Source organism: Nelumbo nucifera, chromosome 3, assembly GCF_055504915.1.
Source record: "Nelumbo nucifera cultivar China Antique chromosome 3, China Antique-T2T, whole genome shotgun sequence".
Taxonomy (NCBI): domain Eukaryota; kingdom Viridiplantae; phylum Streptophyta; class Magnoliopsida; order Proteales; family Nelumbonaceae; genus Nelumbo; species Nelumbo nucifera.
Genome location: NC_142651.1, coordinates 3,195,078 through 3,215,670, shown reverse-complemented (window position 1 = coordinate 3,215,670; position 20,593 = coordinate 3,195,078). Strand labels below are relative to the sequence as shown.

At 38.9% G+C, this 20,593-nt stretch overlaps 1 protein-coding gene across 4 annotated transcripts in view; it reads right to left on the bottom strand.

The window, feature by feature from the left end:
• The window catches only part of ARP2 (actin related protein 2), a 34,433-nt gene that overhangs the window by 13,258 nt on the left and 582 nt on the right, over positions 1 to 20,593 (bottom strand). For 3 of the 4 annotated variants that reach the window (XR_734457.3, XM_010252320.3, XM_088900257.1), the window contains exons 2-9: positions 19,831 to 19,941; positions 18,406 to 18,540; positions 18,231 to 18,302; positions 18,022 to 18,100; positions 17,810 to 17,859; positions 13,046 to 13,149; positions 7,397 to 7,465; positions 7,248 to 7,311 (exon numbers count right to left, since the gene is read on the bottom strand). Coding sequence is in view for 3 of the 4 variants with exons in the window: in XM_010252320.3 (XP_010250622.1) it covers positions 7,248 to 7,311; positions 7,397 to 7,465; positions 13,046 to 13,149; positions 17,810 to 17,859; positions 18,022 to 18,100; positions 18,231 to 18,302; positions 18,406 to 18,540; positions 19,831 to 19,941 (684 nt within the window). In the remaining variant the exon portion in view is untranslated. The remainder of the gene's footprint in view (positions 1 to 7,247; positions 7,312 to 7,396; positions 7,466 to 13,045; positions 13,150 to 17,809; positions 17,860 to 18,021; positions 18,101 to 18,230; positions 18,303 to 18,405; positions 18,541 to 19,830; positions 19,942 to 20,593) is intronic. The other variant, XM_010252321.3, reaches the window with a different exon arrangement.

Sequence of the window (20,593 nt, the reverse complement as noted above, 5' to 3'; positions counted from 1 at the left end):
AATCAAAAATACTCTAGGGGCCAATTTTTTACTTCACAGCCTATTACCTCAGCTAATTCATAGATAACCTCCTCTTGCACTAGAAAGGTTCTCTAAGGAGCTAATTGGTGCTTTTAAGTATCTAAGAGAGACGAGGTTGTCATCATCACAAAACATAAGTATGTCATTTGCAAACTGCAGGTGTGTAACCACAACCTCCTCCCTTCCCACTCTCCAACCTCTTATTGAATTATCCAAATCATCCTGCTAAGGACCTCAGTAATCAAGGTGCATAGGAAGGGGAAAGAGGGCCACCCTGTCTCAAACCTCTCTTCGCAGGGAAAAAAATCTCTAACAATCCCATTAGTCAAAATTGAATATTGCACTGAACTCAAACACCCCTTGACCCCACAACCTCCATTTTTCAAGGTCCAGATTACAATTGAGTCCCTTTCCTCCTCTATTCTTCTTTGCCACATACTTATTTGCCACTAAAATTTGGTCAACAATTTGTCTTCCCTCTACAAAGGCCCCTTGAAAAGGTGAGATCATTATAAGTAAAACCCTCTTCAGTATGCCTGAAAGAACTTTTGCTATTATTTTGTAGAGGCTACCCACTAAACTTATCGGCCAGAAATTCTTTGGAGTTGTAGCTTCCTTATTCTTGGGCACTAACGCAAGGCAATGAAGGTAGCATTTGTTCCTAGAGAAATTTCCCTAGTTTAGTGAAAATCATCAAACACTTCTTTCAAAACATTCTTCAAAGTCTCCCAACAGTCTTGATCTATCCATAGAGAAGGCAGCCTCTCTAATCTCCACAATGCTGAAAAAAGCTTGTGAAGGCTTTGGATTGGATATAAATCACCCGAGTCCAATCCAACTCAAGGAGACTTTGTCTTCTCCCTGCAGAACAAGACAATCTTGTTTGCCATTCCCTTCTTGAAGCCATTTGCATCTAGATTTCGGTCTCCAAGAGATTTCTTCCTTTTGCAAGAGATCTTCTAACTCCACTTTCAACTCCCACCTCTCTTCTCTTTCCTCCTTGTTCAACTCTATCAAAGCTCTTTTTTTTTGTCTAGAGCCTCAATTCTAGGAATGGCAACGGGGTGAGTTCGGGTATGAATCATATTCCTCATCCCCAACCCTGATTTAAAACAAATGCACATCCTCAATCTCTATCCCCGTCGAGGATAAAAGTTACTCTCCATCCCCGATCCCCAAAGGAAACGGGTCCCTAGTATAGGGCGGGGACTTCACTCCCCATCCCCATCCTCGTCCCCTACTGAGGAACCCTATTAATCCCCATCCCCACCCCCACCCTTGCCAAGGCAATCTCCATCCCTGACCAATGGGATCGAGGAGACCGAGTACTCAACGGGGATGGGGAAAATTGCCATCCCTCCTCAATTCTAGAGGAAATTCCTTCTTGTGCTTCTTCAAGTCTTCCAAAGTGGTCCTTGCTTCAAGCCTTAATCTTCTCTTTCAGAGCTTTTAGCTTTCTCATGAATCTAGCACCCTTCTTTTTGCTCCTTGGTCTCTCCTCATCCCACCAAGCTTTAATCCTCTCCTTGTTAGAAGGGTCCTCCAACCACATATTCCCAAAGTGACAAGGTGAAAGCCCACCAAATAATAAATATTGACCTAATCAAATGGGACAGTGATCTGAAGTTACCCTAGGCAAAGCCCTTGTCGTTAAGTTCTCCCACAAAACCTCCCAATCAACCATGAACAAAAATCTATCAAGTTTGGAGCAGATTGGGTTAGCTTGAAAGTTTGACCACGTGAACTTTGCTTGTAGCAGGGGTGATTCCTTCGATTCAAAGGACTCTATCAAATTGTTAAATTTCCTCATACTAAGAGTGAGGCCCTGATCTAGGTTGTTTGCTTCCTTTGAAAATTTAAGGACATTGAAATCCCCTCCAAGACACCAAGCCCCCCTAGCCCTCTAACTTCACTTAATTCCTAGAATTGGTCCCTTTCTCTACAAGATTTAGGACCATAAACGCTGGTCATCACCCACTCCTTCCCATCACTAGCTCCTTTGAATTTAGTTGAGATTGAGTAGTTCCCTAAGAGTTCTTCCAGGCATTCCAAATCCTCATTTTTCCAGATAGTGATAATTCCCCCTGAAGCTCCCCAAGTGCAAAAGCCCAACTTAAGCCTCTAATTCCCTAGATACTCCTAATCCGCCTTCTATCTAATTCTAATAATTTGGTTTCCTGAATTAAGAAAACACCTAGCTTCTCTTTCCTCAATACAATCCTTTTCCTTTTTTGCACTTCTTAATCCCCTTACATTCCAACTAATTATCTTCATGCTAAAACGATGACAAAGGCCCCAAAGGAATCTTGCTTCTTTAGCCCGATCTCTTTTTTCCTTTCCTCTTGTTATCCACTTTCTTATAGGAGACCTCAGTAGCCAACTTCTCTACTTCACCTTTTTTCTTTCTTTTCTTTTTGTATTCTTTCCATTTTCCCTTTCTTGCATAGACTTTGACACTTGCTTCATCTTCCCATTGACCCTTCCCCTTTCCTTTCTCTTGTTTAGAGGGGGCTCCCCACTTGGGCTGACTAGGTCATTTTCTTCACCACTAAACCTTTCCTCTTCTTCTAACAAAGCAGTCAGGTTGTTGAACACTAGGCCTAGTATTCTACCCTTGTCTGCATCCTCACCCTCCCCAACCTCACAGACCTTGCATTCAACTCAATGGCACTAGGGCAAATAGCACCATGGGCGCCCAAACATCAGCTGGATCTACAGGCACAAAGAGAGGACTACATGAGGACAAAGGGAAAAAATGCAAGCAGAAGGGGTGCAAGCACAATAAGAGAAACAAAAACTAAGTGGTAAAGGGGGTTAGCCCTATTATGTTCTTTCGCAAGCTTCCCTAGGTTCAAAACCTTCTCGGTCATCTTTCTTATCAAGAGACACCTCGACGGCATCCTTCTTCTATCCCTCATGTAAGTCTCCGCTTAAGTCAACAGAGTCTACAAAGATCTATGACTGTTTAACCTAGCTTTGGCATTGCAAAGGTTGCACTAACATGTTTCCTAGAAGTGGAGTGGGTGAATCTTCACCAAGACCGGTGAGCTCTTTTCTTTCCAAGTCCAAGACCTTGACAATTTTGTCCTATGAAGGATCTTCACAAAGTAACTATGTTCCTAAGCAATCCCCTTCAAATTTCTTATAGGCTTTTGTTGAGTTAGGGCTTCCAATGCTTGACAATTGATCAACCTCTTCTTCTCTAATTTCAAGACCCTGCAAGTTTTCCCCGGCACTAGATTCCTCCAAATCTTCTTTACAATTTCCACAATACCTCGAATTGGGCCTATCAGGTGTTTTGGAATTTTCCAAAGGGAGTGGTCTCCAAACAAGATTAACCTCCCTCTCCTTTCTCCTCAGTTTCCAGTTAGTGTCATCTACAAGGGGAGCTGACAATCCTATTTCCTTCGTTGGACTAGTGAGGGGGGGACCCAACTTTGGGGGGACGATGATAGACCCATAGTTGTCAAGGCAACGCCTAAGCGACAAGGCGCCCTTGGAGGCTCGCCTTGCCTAGTCGCCAAGTAGTTTTGTGCACTATGTTATAAAATACTTTTATATTTTTAATTTTTTGACATTATAATTATAAAATAGGCATTATTAAACTAGAATACTCATTTTATGTATTTATGTACTAATTTCCTTTTAGTATTTTCTTATATGTTAGGGTTTAATCAACAAAAACATTGCTAACCGTTGTATTGAACCCATGGTTCAAAGTATCGATACACCTCTGTGTATCGGCAGAGGTGTATCAGTACTTATAATGATACTCCCTCTATTTTTTTATTTCTTTGATTTTCAATTTCATTTTTAAATATATATATATATATATATATATATATATATTATTTTAAAAAAAGGGTTCCCGAGAACACTTGTAAACATGTGTATTGGGGTGCAAAAGATACAACACAATACACCCAATACGGGACGTATCGTATCGAAGTTTTGATCCTTGATTGAATCCTCAAAGATTTCAAAACCTAAACCAATAAGCAAGGGAAGAACTTAAAATTTTGTCTAATCAACACATTTTCTTCTTACAGATCTTCTTCTTCCACCTTTTCTTTTCTTCTTTTCCTATAACAAAAGTAGGGGTTCAGCCCCTATATTTTTTGAAATTTCTTTCCTTTGTTCCTTTTCTTCTCATAAAATGTTGATTTTCTAAACTTAAAACATGAAATTTATACTTCTCTTGTGAAAATTATGGATAATTATTAAGGAAAGATGGTTATGGAACCTAGGGAACTACCCTAGGATATAGGGGTTTTACTTAAAAAAAAATCCATCGCCTAGACGACTAGGTGACAATGCGCCCTCTTGTCACCTAGCCTCACCTTGGCACCTTAAAAACTATGGATAGACCCTTGTTGTCACCCCTCGACTCTCTTAAGCACATTACATGATCACTTGAGTGACCACATGTTTTGGGTAGCCCCAATTCAAACATATTATGTTGAGCCACCAAATGAGTTATGGCTTTGGGTGGGCCCGATTCTCCAGAATATATAATCCCCAATTCAAAGTTCACTATACCTCTTCCCGCCTCTTGGAGTTCCTTACGATGGATGCAACATGGTTCTAACAAGACCTCAGGGAAGGTTTTAAATTGGACCCTATGATGAGAATCTAATGGTCCTCCTTGGCATAAGTAGTAAATCGGCACACTTCTTTTCTTAAGCCCATTTGTTGAGCTTCCTCATCATTTGACTGTTTACTATCTCTAGCCAGTAAGTAATATCCACCTAAGCTTCCTTGTGCCATCTCATCATCTTCTTCCTCCATTCCCTTCCAAAGCTCAACCTCCAACACCAACAGGGTCCATGTTTTGTAGACTATTCCATCTACCATCACTTCTATCGTGCAAGGAACATTTTGCATCCTTACCCCCACCAACCTAAATGAAGTTGCTCGAAAGTTAGAGGTATTGAGATCTACAAGCACACCTCTACATAATTGAGTGGTCTTCTGGAAAATTGATTCAGACTAGAGGTGAAAAGGTAAACCAACCATCTTCACCTCAAGATTTTCACCTAGATCAATTGAGTTGGACCTCGAGCTCCATCTTCATACATACACAAACCCTTCCCTGGTCTAAACAACTTGAAGTGCAAAGACGTCTCTCAAGGGAATCTTGAGATCTAAAATTGCCAAACAATCTTGGAATGGTTTTGAAGTTAAATCTCCTTCAATCTTCAACTTCCTTCTTAAAGCTTCAGCAACCTCCTTCTAGTTGCAAACCTTTTGCTTAGTGGTTACAGAAAAATCTTTTACTCCAAAGATCTTTTGTAGCCGTTGTCTTGAGCTTGGAAGCTTTAATGCAACAGGACATTTGAACTTCTTTTTGTCGTCACTCTTCATAACATTCGTGTCCAAACACCAAGGCTCTAATTCTTTGTTGTGTTCTTGTACTAGCCATAACCTAAGCACCTTTTCTTCCTATCTAGTAGTCCTGACTCGTCTCCAATATCAGATTCCATCCCTTTCTCTATTTTCCCATAGGAAAGTAAAGCAGTTGTTTCCTATTTTTCCCAAAACGCTCTGTTAATGCAATATACCAGCCCTTCCTATTCTTTCTTGTTTTTTTTTTATCGATACTATTCTTTCTTGTTTCTACTACGTAGAACTTTAAAAATTTTGATATATTTCCCCCATCCTTGCAGTTTGGTTGATTTACAGGCTCCCACCAAGAAGCACTTAAACCAAAGCATGACTTCGCTAGAAAAATCATGATCATCTTTCCTTTTCGTATTTTCAGAATCTCCTAACCCTTAGCACTTGTCACTTTGAAAATGAAGTTCTTTGCCTCCACCTGTAGCCCCTTACTCCATCTTCTTGCATGCTGGAATCCTTCATCTTCACTATGTTCTGACCAATGTTTTGAAAATCATAATTGTATCATAAATCATAAAGAGGTTTGAATCGAATTGTATGGTAAATCGTAAGATTTTTCGGATTTTCTAAAAATTGTCAAAAACTATAAAAATACCTAAACACCTCAAAAATTAGGAAAAAGAATGACTTTGTACTAACTTTTAGCCTATAGACATAAGATAAATAGGTAATAGTACTGTAGTAGTAGTCTGGTAGTGAATTTGACAATTACACCACTTTCATAAATCATAATTCAATAGAAGACATGGGTATAATCAAGTTCAACTTCAATTTAAGCAATAAAAAAAACTATATCCTTAATTGTATTGCTATTTGATATCATCATATAATTATATAAATATGAGATTTACATGGCATCATGTTCATGTCTTACTCTTCATCCCCAAGGCTCAGCAAAAAATAACTAAAAGGTTATCTAATATTCTAATTCCTAATATTTCGTCTTTAAAGTTTCAATGATTTAAGCCAAATCATCAATACAAGAACAAGATGATTCAAAAAATTTAAGCCACATCCAAGAACATGATAATTCAAAAAATTCACACATTAAATCATCAATACAAGAATACAATAGTGAAACAATGCAATTAAAGAAATTAATTTCTGAAGTTTAATAATTTTTTTGGTAATTAATACCATTGCATAATTGGACATAACTCGTAAGCACATTCCATTGACATAAATAACTAAATAACCAAAGAGATGCTGTGTGGACAAGTATAATAAATTAAAAATCTAGCCAAATTATAAGCCTAACCATCTCCACTAAACCAGCATAAATAAAGATTTAAAGACTAAAGCTAACAAAGAAATCCTCACTGATCATCAAGGAATATAGAGTTCTTGAGTGTTCAGATGCAAAGATGCCCTGTGGGGATGAGCCCCAGTTTTGAGATTAGAGAAAGAATGAGGGGAATATATCAGGGCTAAAGCCCTATTTTCATGCAGGAAAACAAGTAAAAAGCTTGAGGAGAAGCCATTGTTTTGCGCATGGAAAAAGGGTGAACTGTAGAAGAGTGGAACCCCTGTTTTATGCAAAAAAAAAGATAAAAATTATGAACATCTCAACATGCTAGCCTCCAATAAATAATTCTCTCTCCACACCTGACCAAACATGCATACCTACTTGCGACTACATCGAATATAAGTTCCCCGTTTTGTATTTTAATTGTCATGACAAAGCTAAGAAAGAAAGAGAAACTTGAACCCTTTTTTTAAGCACTCAACAGTAGAAAAATATGTCCAAGTGCATGCCAACAGAAACTCCAGTTTATTAAGATTCTTTCAAAAAGACTACAATACATTAAGGTATAACCGTATAAACTTACAGTATAATTCTTAACAAGGATGGTAGTCTCCAGTCCCAATTGGTATTCCCGTTTGTAATCATAACTGCAAAAATATATATATATGCCATCACTGGGTAGCAATGAAATAGCTTCACCAGAACGACCTTAGACAGAAATAAGTGATTCACCTGATATAGCAGAGCTTCTCTTTGATGTCCCTAACAGTCTCAAAATCTGCAGTCCTATTCATTGAATACCTTTAAGAAAAAGAATAGAGTTTGAGTGAAAAAAAGAGATACAAATCTTGGCAATAAATCCGATTAAAATATGAGGAAGTAGAGAAGAGAAGGAAAGAAGAGAGAAAAGAAGAAGAAAGAAAGGGAGAAGAAAAGGTTTGGAGCAATGGAACAGTGCTGGCGGCGCCAGCTTCTATTATATTATATAGGGCGGCAGAAAAAAGAAGGGAAAAGACTCTTGTGCCCCTGCTGTAAGTGAGTACAATAACAGAAATAACAGAAAATAAAAAACGCTTTAACTAGCCAAACAGACCCCAACACAAATAACTAAATTATTTCAACACTCCCCCTCAAGTTGGAGCATAGATGTCAATCATGCCCAACTTGTCACACAAACCATTGTGCCACACATGATGAAGACCTTTGGTGAAGATATCTGCAAGTTGTTCTTCTAAGTTGACATATGGAGTACATACTTCTCCATTTACAAGTTTCTCTCTAATAAAATGCTTGTCCACTTCAATGTGTTTCGTCCTATCATGTAGGACTGGATTAGCAGCAATATTGATGACAGCTTTATTGTCACAGTAGAGTGACATAGGAATGCTCACTGCAAAACCCAGTTCACCTAACAGATTTCTTATCCACATGATTTCAACAACCCCATGAGACATCGCTCTATATTCTGCTTCAGCACTAGATCTAGCCACCACACTTTGTTTTTTACTTCTCCATGTGACCAGGTTTCCTCCTACAAAGGCACAATACCCACTGGTAGACTTTCGGTCATCAACTGCACCTGCCCAATCAGCATCAGTATATACTTCCACCTTTAAGTATCCATGTTTCTGGAACAACAAACCAGCTCCGGGAAACTTCTTGAGGTATCTAAGGATCCTCTCTGCAGCTTCAAAGTGAGTTGTCCTAGGATTGTGCATGAACTGACTAAGGACACCCACTGCATAAGCAATATCAAGCCTGGTCATAGACAAATACAAGAGTCTCCCTACGAGTCTATGGAACTTCTTCACATATTTCAAAAACTCTCCCTGACTGTCTCCCAGCTGATGACTAGATTCAATTGGTGAGTCAATTGGTTTTACCCCGAACTTGCATGTATCTTCTAGTAGATCTAGTACATATTTCCATTGGGAAATAAAGATGCCCATGTGAGAGTGGACAACTTCAATTCCAAGGAAATAACGTAAGGGGCCTAGATCTTTCACCTCAAATTGAGTGGCTAAGAATTTTTTTAGTCTCCGTATTTCAGCCTCCCAATCTTCTGTGATCACTATGTCATCCACATACACAATTAGAGCTGCAATTTTCCCTTCACCTTTTTTCACAAATAGAGTGTGATTTGACTGGCATTGTTTGAACCCCATCTGTTGAACTGCTAAGTGGAACTTACTAAACCAAGCCCGAGGTGATTGTTTCAACCCATATAAAGATTTTTTAACCTGCACACCTTTTGTTCACTGCCTTTGGCATAAAAACCTGGAGGTTGGGTCATGTACACTTCCTCTTCCAAGTCACCATTCAAGAAAGCATTTTTTATGTCTAATTGGTGAAGTTCCCAACCAAGAATTGTTGCCAATGAAAGAAGAATCCTGATAGAATTCATCTTGGCTACTAGAGCAAGTCTCTGCATAGTCCACTCCATATACCTGTGTAAAACCTCTTGCTACCAGTCTAGCCTTGTACCTTTCAACAGTTCCATCAACCTTGTGTTTCATTGTGAACACCCACTTGCAACCCACTGGTTCCTTCACTTCAGGAAGATCCACCAACTCCCAAGTGCCATTTTTGTGTAATGCATCAATTTCTTCCTGCATTGCATCTATCCATTCAGGTTTAGATAAAACTTCTGCCACATTCTTAGGAACGGGGACACTGTCCACAGAAGAGAGGAATGCACAGAATGAAGGTGAAATGGGATCATAGGACACAAAATTAGAGATAGGATGATTAGTGGTACAAGATCTAACAGCCTTTCTCTTAGCAATAGGAACATCAAGATCATTGATGACAGAGGAATCAACATTGAGAGGAACAGGCATATCAATAGGAGCAAGTGTACCTGGCTGATGAGACGGATCTACCTCTGGCGAATCCAATGATGTTGGTTGCATAGTGCCAGGTTCCACGGCTCTTGAACTCTACTGGCTTTTATGGCGACAATGAAAGACACAAAATGGAGGAGGATCGGGTAAAGGAAGTAGTTGAGTTTGAGCCGCCTGTTTCTCCTCAACCCTACTCTCCCCCTGAGGAGAAACCAAGAAAAATGTTGATTCTCAAAGAAGGATACATCAATGGAGACATAGTACTTGCGAGAGGTAGGATCATAGCAACGATATCCCTTTTGAGATAAAGGGTAACCAAGGAAAACACAAGGAATAGCCTGAGGATCAAGCTTACCTCAAGTAGGGGACAAGTTATGAACAAAGCAACGACACCCAAAAACACGCATCAGAATGGTGGACAACGGAGCTGTAGGAAACAGAAGCTGATGTGGGGCCTTATACTCTAGTAACCGAGATGGCATACGGTTGATGATGTATGTAGCACACAAAACTGCATCCATCCAAAAACGTTTTGGCACATTCATATGAATTCATAAGCCACGAGCTACTTCGAGAAGGTGACGGTTCTTTTGTTCAGCGACACCGTTTTGTTGGGGTGTCCTGGCACAAGAGCTTCGTTGAAGTGACCCACTCGAAGCAAAAAACTCCATGAGATCACTATGGAATTATTCCTTCGCATTGTCCGACTGGAAGATATGGATTTCAATTTGGAACTGAGTGAACACCATGCGTTGAAAGTCTTTCACAATTTTTGGCACTTCATCTCTATATCGCATAGGGTAAACCCAAGTGTATCTAGAGTAATCATCAATCAAGGTAATGAAATACTTATATCCAACCTCAGTGGGTAGAGTAACAGGGCCCCAAACATCAGAATAAACAATATGAAATGGAAATTCAGATCTTTTATTTCTCAAAGGTAAAGAACTTCTACAATGTTTACTCAATTGACATGTCTGACATTGTAACTGACTCACTGACAAGGACTCAAACAACTTTGGGAACATAACTTTTAATGACTCAAAAGAAAGATGACCAAGACAACTATGCCATAAATAGGCTTGACTCTCACTGGACAAACTCATGGACTCTGTAGCCACAGAGACCAGCTTTATTCTCCAACACGTAGACACCATCCACCATGCTTCCTCTACCAATCGTCTTCCCCGAGGCCAAATCCTGATACACACATGAAGACGGAAAAAAAGTGACTGAACAGTTCAAGGAGTGAGTTATACTACTAATGTACAGCAAATTTATAGGTAATTTCGGAACATGCAGTACATTAGAAAGGGTAAGGCCGAGTGGGAGAGGTATGGTACCTTGGCCAGCTATGGTAAAGAAAGAACCATCAGCTAGTCTCACCTTATCTCTCCCAGAGAGAAGGTTATATGTCTGAAATAAATTTGACTTACCGATCATGTGGTTTGAGGCTTCGGAGTCAATAACCCAAGGAGAATCAGTGGTATGAGATGACACATGAAAGGCAGTGGCAGCGTTACCTGATGTAGACGCGAAAGAGGTAAAGGGAGTAGGACAAGAATCCATCTGGCGGAGAGTCCTACCATACAATTCCAAATGGTCACGAAAGGAGTTGATATTTTCTTCCTTAGGGTCAGAACTGGGATGCCTCTCCTGAGTTACCAATGGACTAGTCTCTGGAGACGCCATATTAGCTGAGTTATACTTTTTTTGATTTTGCTGACTTGGTTTCTTGCCCTAATCAGGTGTTGACTTCTTACCCAAATCCTGTACCCATTTAGGTTTTCCATGAAGATCCCAACATGTATGTCTAGTGTGTCTTGTCTTCTGGCAGTGAGTGCACCAAAGTTTACTCTTATCATTTGTTCTCTTCTGAGAGTCACCTTTCTTAAAAACACCCCCAACATTTGTATCTGAATTTCCCCGGACAGCTAGGGCAACTGACTCCCCCTCTACACAATTCATCACACTTCTTCTACTCTCTTCTGACTGCACTAAGGCATACACCTCCTAAACTGATGGCAAGTCTTTACTACCCAAGATTTGCACCCTGATGGACTCATATGAAGGATTCAGCCCTAGGAGGAAGGCAAAGACCCGTTGCTGAGATACAAGTGACTTATACGCCTTTGCATCTTCATTACACTTCCAATTCACATTTTGGTAGTGATCAAGTTCTTTCCATATCGATGTCAAATCAGAATAGTACATCGAGAGACTCCTCTCCCCCTACTTGCAAGTAGAGGATTCAACTTGCAGTTGGTATATCTTGGCATAGTGTCTCTGCTCTGAATAGGTGGACTTTGCTTGTTCCCATATCGCACAAGCAGTTTCAGCTCACATAAAAGTCTTCCTTACCTATGGCAGCATGGAAACCAAGAGCCATGACATCACCATACTATAATCTTGGTTCCACCTATCATATTCAGCACTTCCGTTCTTCGATTCCTTCACTCTCCCATTGATGTATCCTATTTTCCCCCTAGTAGTGATGTAGAGTTTTATTCCCCTAGACCACTCAAGGTAGTTCAGACCATCAAAGAGAATAACAGCCATGGGGAAATTCATATCCATTCCCCCACTCACTCCATTGTGGCTCCCTGAAATCTCTGAAGTAGCAGAATTTTCAGACGACATGGTAAACACAAAGTTTTTTTATCTAAACTCTCAACTTAGGATCCCTCCTTATATCAACAAAAGCTCCACACACAACAATTCAGTTCTAGACTTAATCTGAGTACAAAAAATAGCACCAATTTCCAAAGAAGAACTATGACGAGACTGATTTTCAGATCTGCATGAAGAACAATCCCAGCCTACTAGTTTTTCAGTAAGTTCCACGACAACATTAATCAATAAGAGAGACCCTAACACACACAAAATCAGACTAACAAGCAGAGAAAACAGGTCATCTATGATCTACAGTCACCTTTTCACAGGTACAGGATCACACAATCCAACAATTAAAAAAAGATATAACCCTCACAAAAGTCAGCCGACATTCAGTGGTTTGGATTCATTTGTTCTCCACTTGGTACACGACCAAGGAAAGAAATAAAAGAAGAAAGAAAACTTTAGGGTTGTACCAGTTGCAGATCTGATTTGATCAGCCCAGATTCAGTCCTCTGTTCCGCCCAGATTCAGCAACTTGAAGAGAAAAACTTGGTCGCCCAGATTCAACAGCCTTGCTCTGATACCATCTTGGCAATAAATCCGATTGAAATATGAGGAAGTAGAGAAGAGAAGGGAAGAAGAAGAAGAAAGAAAGGGAGAAGAAAAGGTTTGGAGCAATGGAACAGTGCTGGCGGCGCCAGTTTCTATTATATTATATAGGGAGGCAGAAATAAGAAGGGAAAAGACTCTTGTGCCCCTGCTGTAAGTGAGTACAATAACAGAAAATAAAAAACGCTTTAACTAGCCAAACAGACCCTAACACAAATAATTAAATCATTTCAACAATAAACAAGTGACAAATACATATATATTTGCATTTTGGACAATGCAGACTAATTTCAGATACAGAAGCCTCCCTCACCCTCTCCGTAGGAGCAAATCTACAAGATAAGATGTAATATGCCGGCCTGCCACATTCATTCGCTTTGTGAGATGGGGGAACGAGTAGCCATCAACAACTGGAACCTGGAAGACAAATTTATTTATGCATTTATCATCATTATTATAAATATTATTAGAATTAGATGAGTGAGAAACAGGGAAAGCATCCTGTTGTATTAGACAAGCACAAAAGAAAAGGTGCAGCAAGATAAGCCCTACATGATCTCTAATATCTATAAAATGACTCATTTACAGGACATAATATTGTGCATTTCACAGACAGATAAAGCTACTACTATCATTGTAAAAGTTAATAAAATGCAGATCACAGAACTCCACCAGGGCAGAAGCCAAAAAGTATATCAGTCTCTCAACCCTATTAATCAGTGCCCAGTCATGATGCATCTTCTATTTTCAATGTCGTGCTACTTCTTATTATTCAAGTTACCAACAGATTGCAGAACATTTGAAATTTCATAAGTGATTTTCTCTACCAAAGCCCATTGGTCAAGTGTCAACTAATGCACACAGGAAAATAACAAGAAACATGTAAATTTTTACCATTGATGAATCAGAAAGTTTTTATAAATCAGAAAAATGGAAGAAAGGTCAAATATAGTATGGGATAAAACACAAAAAGCAACCATGCTCTTTTCTACAAAACCAGAAGAAGGCAAATCTAGCATTTGCCTTCCCTGGAATGGAAGGCATCTTCAATTGTAGTATTGGCCTAACTTCTATTTCATAAGACAAGGTGCTAAATAGTCGACCAGAGATCCAACCTCCCCTGTAGCATGCCTCAGTACGAAGCCACTCCGCCCAGACTTTCATTTTAAGGAACCTAGAGTAGCTCCAAGTGATAAAATAAGAAAAAGTAGACTAAGATGGTTTAATCAAATGTATATAAGACCATCTACAGCACCCATAAGAAGAAATGATTTAAGAACATTGGCTTAAGTGGCTAGAAGGGCTAGCAGCAGACCAAAAAGAACATCGGTTAAAGTAGTATGGAATGATTTAAGCCCGTGTAATCTAACAATGGATATGGCAATAAACAGAACAGAATGGCAAAACAGAATTCATATAGATGACGCCATAAATTTGTGATCCCCTTCAACCTCCAAGTTTGTGGGATTTAAACAAGAACAAATATCAAGCCTTGCAATACTGATATTAGTTCTTCTAATACAGAGTTTTCTTGATATATAGGACAAGAGTACATCAAGATAAACTTTATTGATTATGGAAAAAGAATGGTATGTACAATAATTTGGTTCTTATTATTGATAAAAAATCTGGTTCTTATTGTAAGGCTGGTTTACTCCATCTACCCTCCTTTTACTCTTACATCCTTTACAAATAGCTCCCATTTTCTACCCCTAATACAATAAATCCCTAGGAGTAGCTCAGTCATGTGGATAGATGGCCATCTACAGAACCTGTTGGGAAAAGTGGATAGATGGCCATTTACAAGTTGAAGGAGCTAGACTAGGGGCATACCATAAAGGACTTAGGTGGACGTAACAGTGTTTCTAAGGCTGGAGATTCTTCATGCAGCAACAGAAGTGGTGCACTAAGAAAGAGTGTGGATTCTGATGAAAGAAATAGCATGCAAGAGGGGCCGGGAGATGCTCATTAGCAGGTTCTTGGCAGCTCATCTCTGGTAGAGAACCCAATTCATGCTCACCCCTCTCCTCCCCAAATCTGTAGGGTTTCAGAAAATAAGCCTAGCAGAAACAGCACAAATAACTCAGAATCTGGGGGGAAGGCTGGGGAGGTGAATGTGTCAGAGGCAGGTGCTTCTGTCCCGATTAATGATGGAAAGGAGTCGTTTAGTGAGGTAAGTTGTCAAGAGGTCCAGGATGTTAGGGCTGAAGATTTTGGTGCAACTGTTTGTTCTGGCAGCAGTCTCACAAGTTTGTACGATCAAGTTGCCATGGCAGACCATTTAGTAGAAGTTTTCGTTGAAAAGATTGAAGTTGATTTGGGTAGAAGGAGGTTGGAGACTGTTGTTGCAGGTTCAGCTGAAAAGTCGGAGACAGAAGTGAAATCCCATCTCATGCATGTTACAAAGGTTTTTTCGTGCTTAAAAGAGGGGATAGTCAGGGCTGGTCCTGGTAATAAATACAAGAGAGGATTTAAGAGAAGAGGGGTTAATGCAAGAGCCACAACCAATAACAATTTTGCTGGGGTTTGTCGTGAATCTCATGATGACAAAATCGGGTCTGAGGGATGTTCTTCAGGAGGGGATTTAGGAAGGAATGGAGTTTCAGAAGAAAAGAAGGAGAGTGCAAAGAGTTGGGGAAAGAAGATAAGTCAAGTTTAGAGAGGGAGGATAAGAAAGATGGTAGCAAGGGTTTAAGGAAGTTGGTTGAGAGAGAAGTGGAGGCTGGAAAGGCTCTGGGTTTGTATTTTTGGGGTGGTAAGGCTTTTTCCAGAAGGGCCTTTGAAGAGTTCAAGAGAAGGAAAAAGGAAGAGAGGTTGAAGAAGCACGTAACAGGGGAAGGGGGAGAGATTTTAGATGAAGGGGAGGGATAGGAGGATGAGTTAGATGGGGGGGGAATAATTCTTTTTATCGGGAGAAGTCCGGGAAGTTTGTTTTTGCTGAAGTCGGAGAAAAGAGTTGGGATGTTTTCTCAGTTTGTTCAGTAGGGTCTTTGGGTTTGATTGTTTTGATTCAGAACCAATTGCTGTTCCTGAACTATCAAAAAAAAACAACTGTTGTTCCTGACTGGTGCTTGTGTGGAGTTGTTAATTTCTGAACCTGACTTTCTTTGGTCCAGCTTGTTGGTTGGGTTGGGTTTCTTTGAAGGGATGTGTTGTCTAGGGGGTGCATAGTGTGCTTCTCTCAGGTGATATCTTATCACCTTTCTTATTTATTTTCTTTTTCTTTTAATGAGATTTTATCTTTACCTTTCAAAAATAAGATCGGATTTTTTTTTCTTTTTTTCTTTCAATGAGATTTTTATCTTTACCTTTCAGAAAAAAAAAAAAGAAAGAAATTATTTAAGTGCCCATAATTTAACAATGGATATGGCACTGAACAGAACAAAATGACAAAACAGGATTCATGTAGCCGACCCTATATAGTTAGGATGTAGAGATGATGGGCTGAATGGGCCTTACATTCATGTAGCCGACCCTATATTTTCTTTGTTTTTTATTGTTATCAGTTCAGCCGCCGTACTGGGGACACCCTTGTAAATGTACACTGAATTGTAATCAATTCTAATAAAAGATGATTAAGGGATTGCAGAGAGATATGATCAAGCTCTCTTCCATCTCCCTTGTAAATGTACATTGATTTCTCTCAATGTATGCCATTCTTTGGGAGTTTTACTGTCATAGGAAAAAAAAAATTTACAGAAAATTGTTGAAAAACTGAAGCATGCCTCTAATATCATATATTCATCATATCGGCGTGTGATAAATAAGAATTGTTGGTATTAATGATGGAAATGGCTAAAATACAAACAGGAAAGAAAAAAATAAATCAATGCCTGCCATGACCCACTGACCAGGTCAAACAGTTCAGTGGTTCAACCAGCCGGATTACTGAGTCATTGACTAAGTCAATATTGTTTGCAAATCAACCATGTGTTGAAAACATTAGGGAAAGAGTTGGCTAGCCGACTCCACCCTTCCACGTAAGCTGCACATATCTTTTAGTGGTCTCCTCCTAACTAGCTGATTTTTCTTTTTAATTGGTAATGGTAAATTTTATGGATATTAAAACTACAAACTATAAAGTGTGCCAAGCACCCTTTTTCGTTTTAGGCTAGCACCAGCTACCTAACCCACAATCAGAAAATTTTCATTTACAGCTCCCCAAAATCGCATTCTTCTATGCCTTGGTGTATCACCAAGGCTATCGACTGATCTATGGACCAATATGGATTCCATAGCTGTCTTATCTCTCTCACTGTGCCTATAATGCCAAGAAAAAATTTGTTGCCTTTGGACCAGCTCACCACAACATTGGAGCCTTCTTCCACCAAAAGATCCTTATAGTCAAGCATTTTTACTAATCTCAAACGTCAAACCCTGTGAGGATTCATCAAATAAGGTGCACAACAGGGGATAGAACATGGAAGTAGAATGAGTGAGCGAGTTACTTAGATCTTTTTCAAACTCAAGGACACAATGTGGAGAAGCAATGCAATTATGAGAGGATCAGAGGAATACCCCCCAGTTTAGGATCCATAGCACCATAACTTTCCATGAGGATCCATTAGAGAGAAAGAATCCTCTAATATCATGCAAATAGACAAACAGTACTTTTCCAAAGCCTTGGAGTTAACTTAGCTTCAAGCCTTTTGGAAACAAGGCAATAACCACCAAAAATGGGGTTTCAAATTCTGGTTCTGGGCTGGGGAGCAATAAAGCACAAGATGAAATTTTGGCAGAATTTTGGGAGAAATTTTCATATTCAAATAGGAACCAGTGAAAATATTTAAACATGAAGGAAAAACCTCCTTTTTCCCACCAAATTCTTCTCAACCCCCTATTTCTATACTCCTCTTATTTCTCTAAAACTTCCCGATTATTTTTTAATTAAAATGAAGGAGACATGTTCTTTATAGTCCTACAGATATTGTTCCAGAGAGCTGGAAATCAGAACATAATTCTCAAATTTTGGAACTTTTCTCAGGATACAAAACCATACAAGACATATACAATAACTGGAGGTATAACCTCATAATGCCTCTAAAGTAGAACGTAAATGGTTCTCAAATCATCTTACCACATGAGTAACACCATCACCAGAATCGATAACTAGACCAGTTAGCAAGCCTGTAGACAACATAACATCAATCATCAACGACATATGGCAGGAAAAGTGGTTCTTAATGTCCATGGTTATACAACTTCCAGTACATGTTGAAGTATCATCTAGAAATATCCATGAAATTTTGACAATTTTAAAGTCTTAACCTTCAACGGCCCTTTAAGCACCTTGAGCATACAATGTCAAAACAGCTTGGATTTGAATGAAGACATCTGTGAAACCGTACTTCTCAAACATCGTCTCTATCTGCAATTTTGAGACCAATCCATAAGGAATAATTAGAAACAAGTAATGAGAAACTACCTACCTCATGGTTTAAAAGATTATGAAATTCATGATGGGAAAAAAAAGCATCAAGTTTATAATGAAAACCCACCATTTTTTCACGGTTTTTTGAAGGATTAAGAGGTGGATCTGTGAGTAATATCTTACATTCTGTTGGGTCAACCTGTTCAAGGACAAAGCTGAAATTAATTGGTTTGGTTATAGGGAATTATTTATCTAAAGGCCTAATGCATGCCATAATAGATCAGAAGCACTAGGGAACTCACCTTCAATTCATTGAAAAATGCATGGTCCCATACATGGCCCATATCTTCCCAATTCTGCACAATGCCATTATTAACAGGATATGATATATCCAACTGATGTCGCAAATCTGCACAAGCTTCTCCCACAACAATGTCCTAATGAATAAGAAAGCAATAACACATTTCAGCAGTTCAGCTATGCAAACTTAAGCTATAGCCTATAAGTAATAAGCAGCATACAAGATGTATCAACTATCAAGACATGAATTAGTGTTTAGTTTACAAACACAGAAGAACCACCACCCAACAAACTGGTATTCCGATAGAACATATGAAGGTGTATATTTATTACTACATCGGACATGTAGTAATAGTTTACAAACACAGGAGAACCACCACCCAGCATACAAGATCCAATTATTACTACGTGTTGTAACTGGGTAGCTAGGGCTGTCAACAAATTCCAAAAGTCCAGAACCCAATCCAATTATTTCAGATTCAGATTATCCATTTACATTATTGGATCATGTTTGAATTTTATAAATTGTATCTGATTAATGACTGGATCAGGTGCAGATTTAACCTCATCCAATCCGACTAAAATCCAAATCAAATTATTTTATAATATTTTTTGTTTTTAATAATTCTTTCTTTAATTTTAAGAAATGTGAAGCAGAGTCGGATTAAATCTGAATCTAATTCAATGCCAATAGGATTCAAATTCGATCCAAGGTCCCCAAATCCAATCAAATTTCAGATTAGATTTGGATTTCAATTTTCATTAGTTGTATTGAATTTGGACGTTGTTATTTCTGATCTGATTACAGCCCTATAGGTGGCTTAAGAGTCAGGATGGGCCTTGAAATTATGATACATCATAGGAGAGTTGAAGTAGCTAACACAAGGGTTGGGAGATGTTGCAAAATGGGTACCTAGATTGGCTAATGGTTTGGCAGATGAGCTAGCAAGGGAAGGGGTGGGTAGGAAGCAAATGTATTGGAGTCTGACTGTAATGCTCTTGGTGATTAGCCGAGGCAAGCCATTTTTTATTCATGTCTGTACTAGCATTTTTTTTTTATAATTCTATGTACTAGCATTTATTCTATTAATAAAAAACTTTAAAAAGCTTCTTACTGATAAAAACAAGATACATCCCATGGCAAGAAGGTCACACGTCACATGACTGAGAATAGCTTGTGAAGACATTAATATTTGTTAACCAACTTGGCAATAGGCTGAACAAACTCTGTTTGACAACCTTACCAATTACCAGTATCATATTCAAAGCATAGATCTATTTAATTCGGTCATTTTCACAAATACAAAAAGGATTTATCCATCTCCACCAATCCAACTGGAGACGATCTTTCTAACACTGGTAATAAATGAACATCTTCCTTTACCAAGTTGGCAGTGAGCAAGATTAAAATTGTCAGAGTACCTCACCTTCAACTCTTGTTCTGTTAGTGATTCTTCATAGCGCAGTATGGGTCTTCCAACCACACAAGGAAACACAGAGGTTGGGAAATTCTCTCCGGAAAAACCACATTTAACATACTGCATGGAATATGAAAATTTATATTCAGAGAGGAAGAGGCTAAAGTATACTTATAAATTACATAACAACAAAGGAAGCCAATCAATATAACATTCACAGACTTAGGGTTTCCTGCCATGGATTTTTTGGCAAGTATCTGGAGCCATGTTACCAATGTTCTTTTTTATCTGTTTTCCCCCTGACCCATATGCATTTCAGAATTCCAAAAGACATAGATTCATGTGGCTTGTAAAAATATTATCAAATACTACACCATTTAAAGCTGTTGAAAATTATGGTTAAGAGGCTGAGATTTTGGCCCTCCTCAAATATGCTGTTACTGTTAAGATGAGAATATCCTCTTTAGTCGTTTAAGGGGATTCTGCCAATGAGATTGGCCCTTGGGGGTTATTTTACCATCTGAATAAAATAAGGAATAATTTCTCTGGTTCGGTTAAGATTAGGTAGATCTAAAGAATAAAGAGAGCTCACTTTGATTTCTGGCCCTTGGCACTGCAGTGCATTTATCATGATACATGCCTTAGGCCGCGTTTTTACGCTTACAAGCTGCTCAACTTGAGGATCTAAGAATTCCTTTTGTCTATGATTTTAGTTTGTGATTGAAAATCCTACATAAGTTATCCCCGTACATTGTATTTGATTTCCGTAATG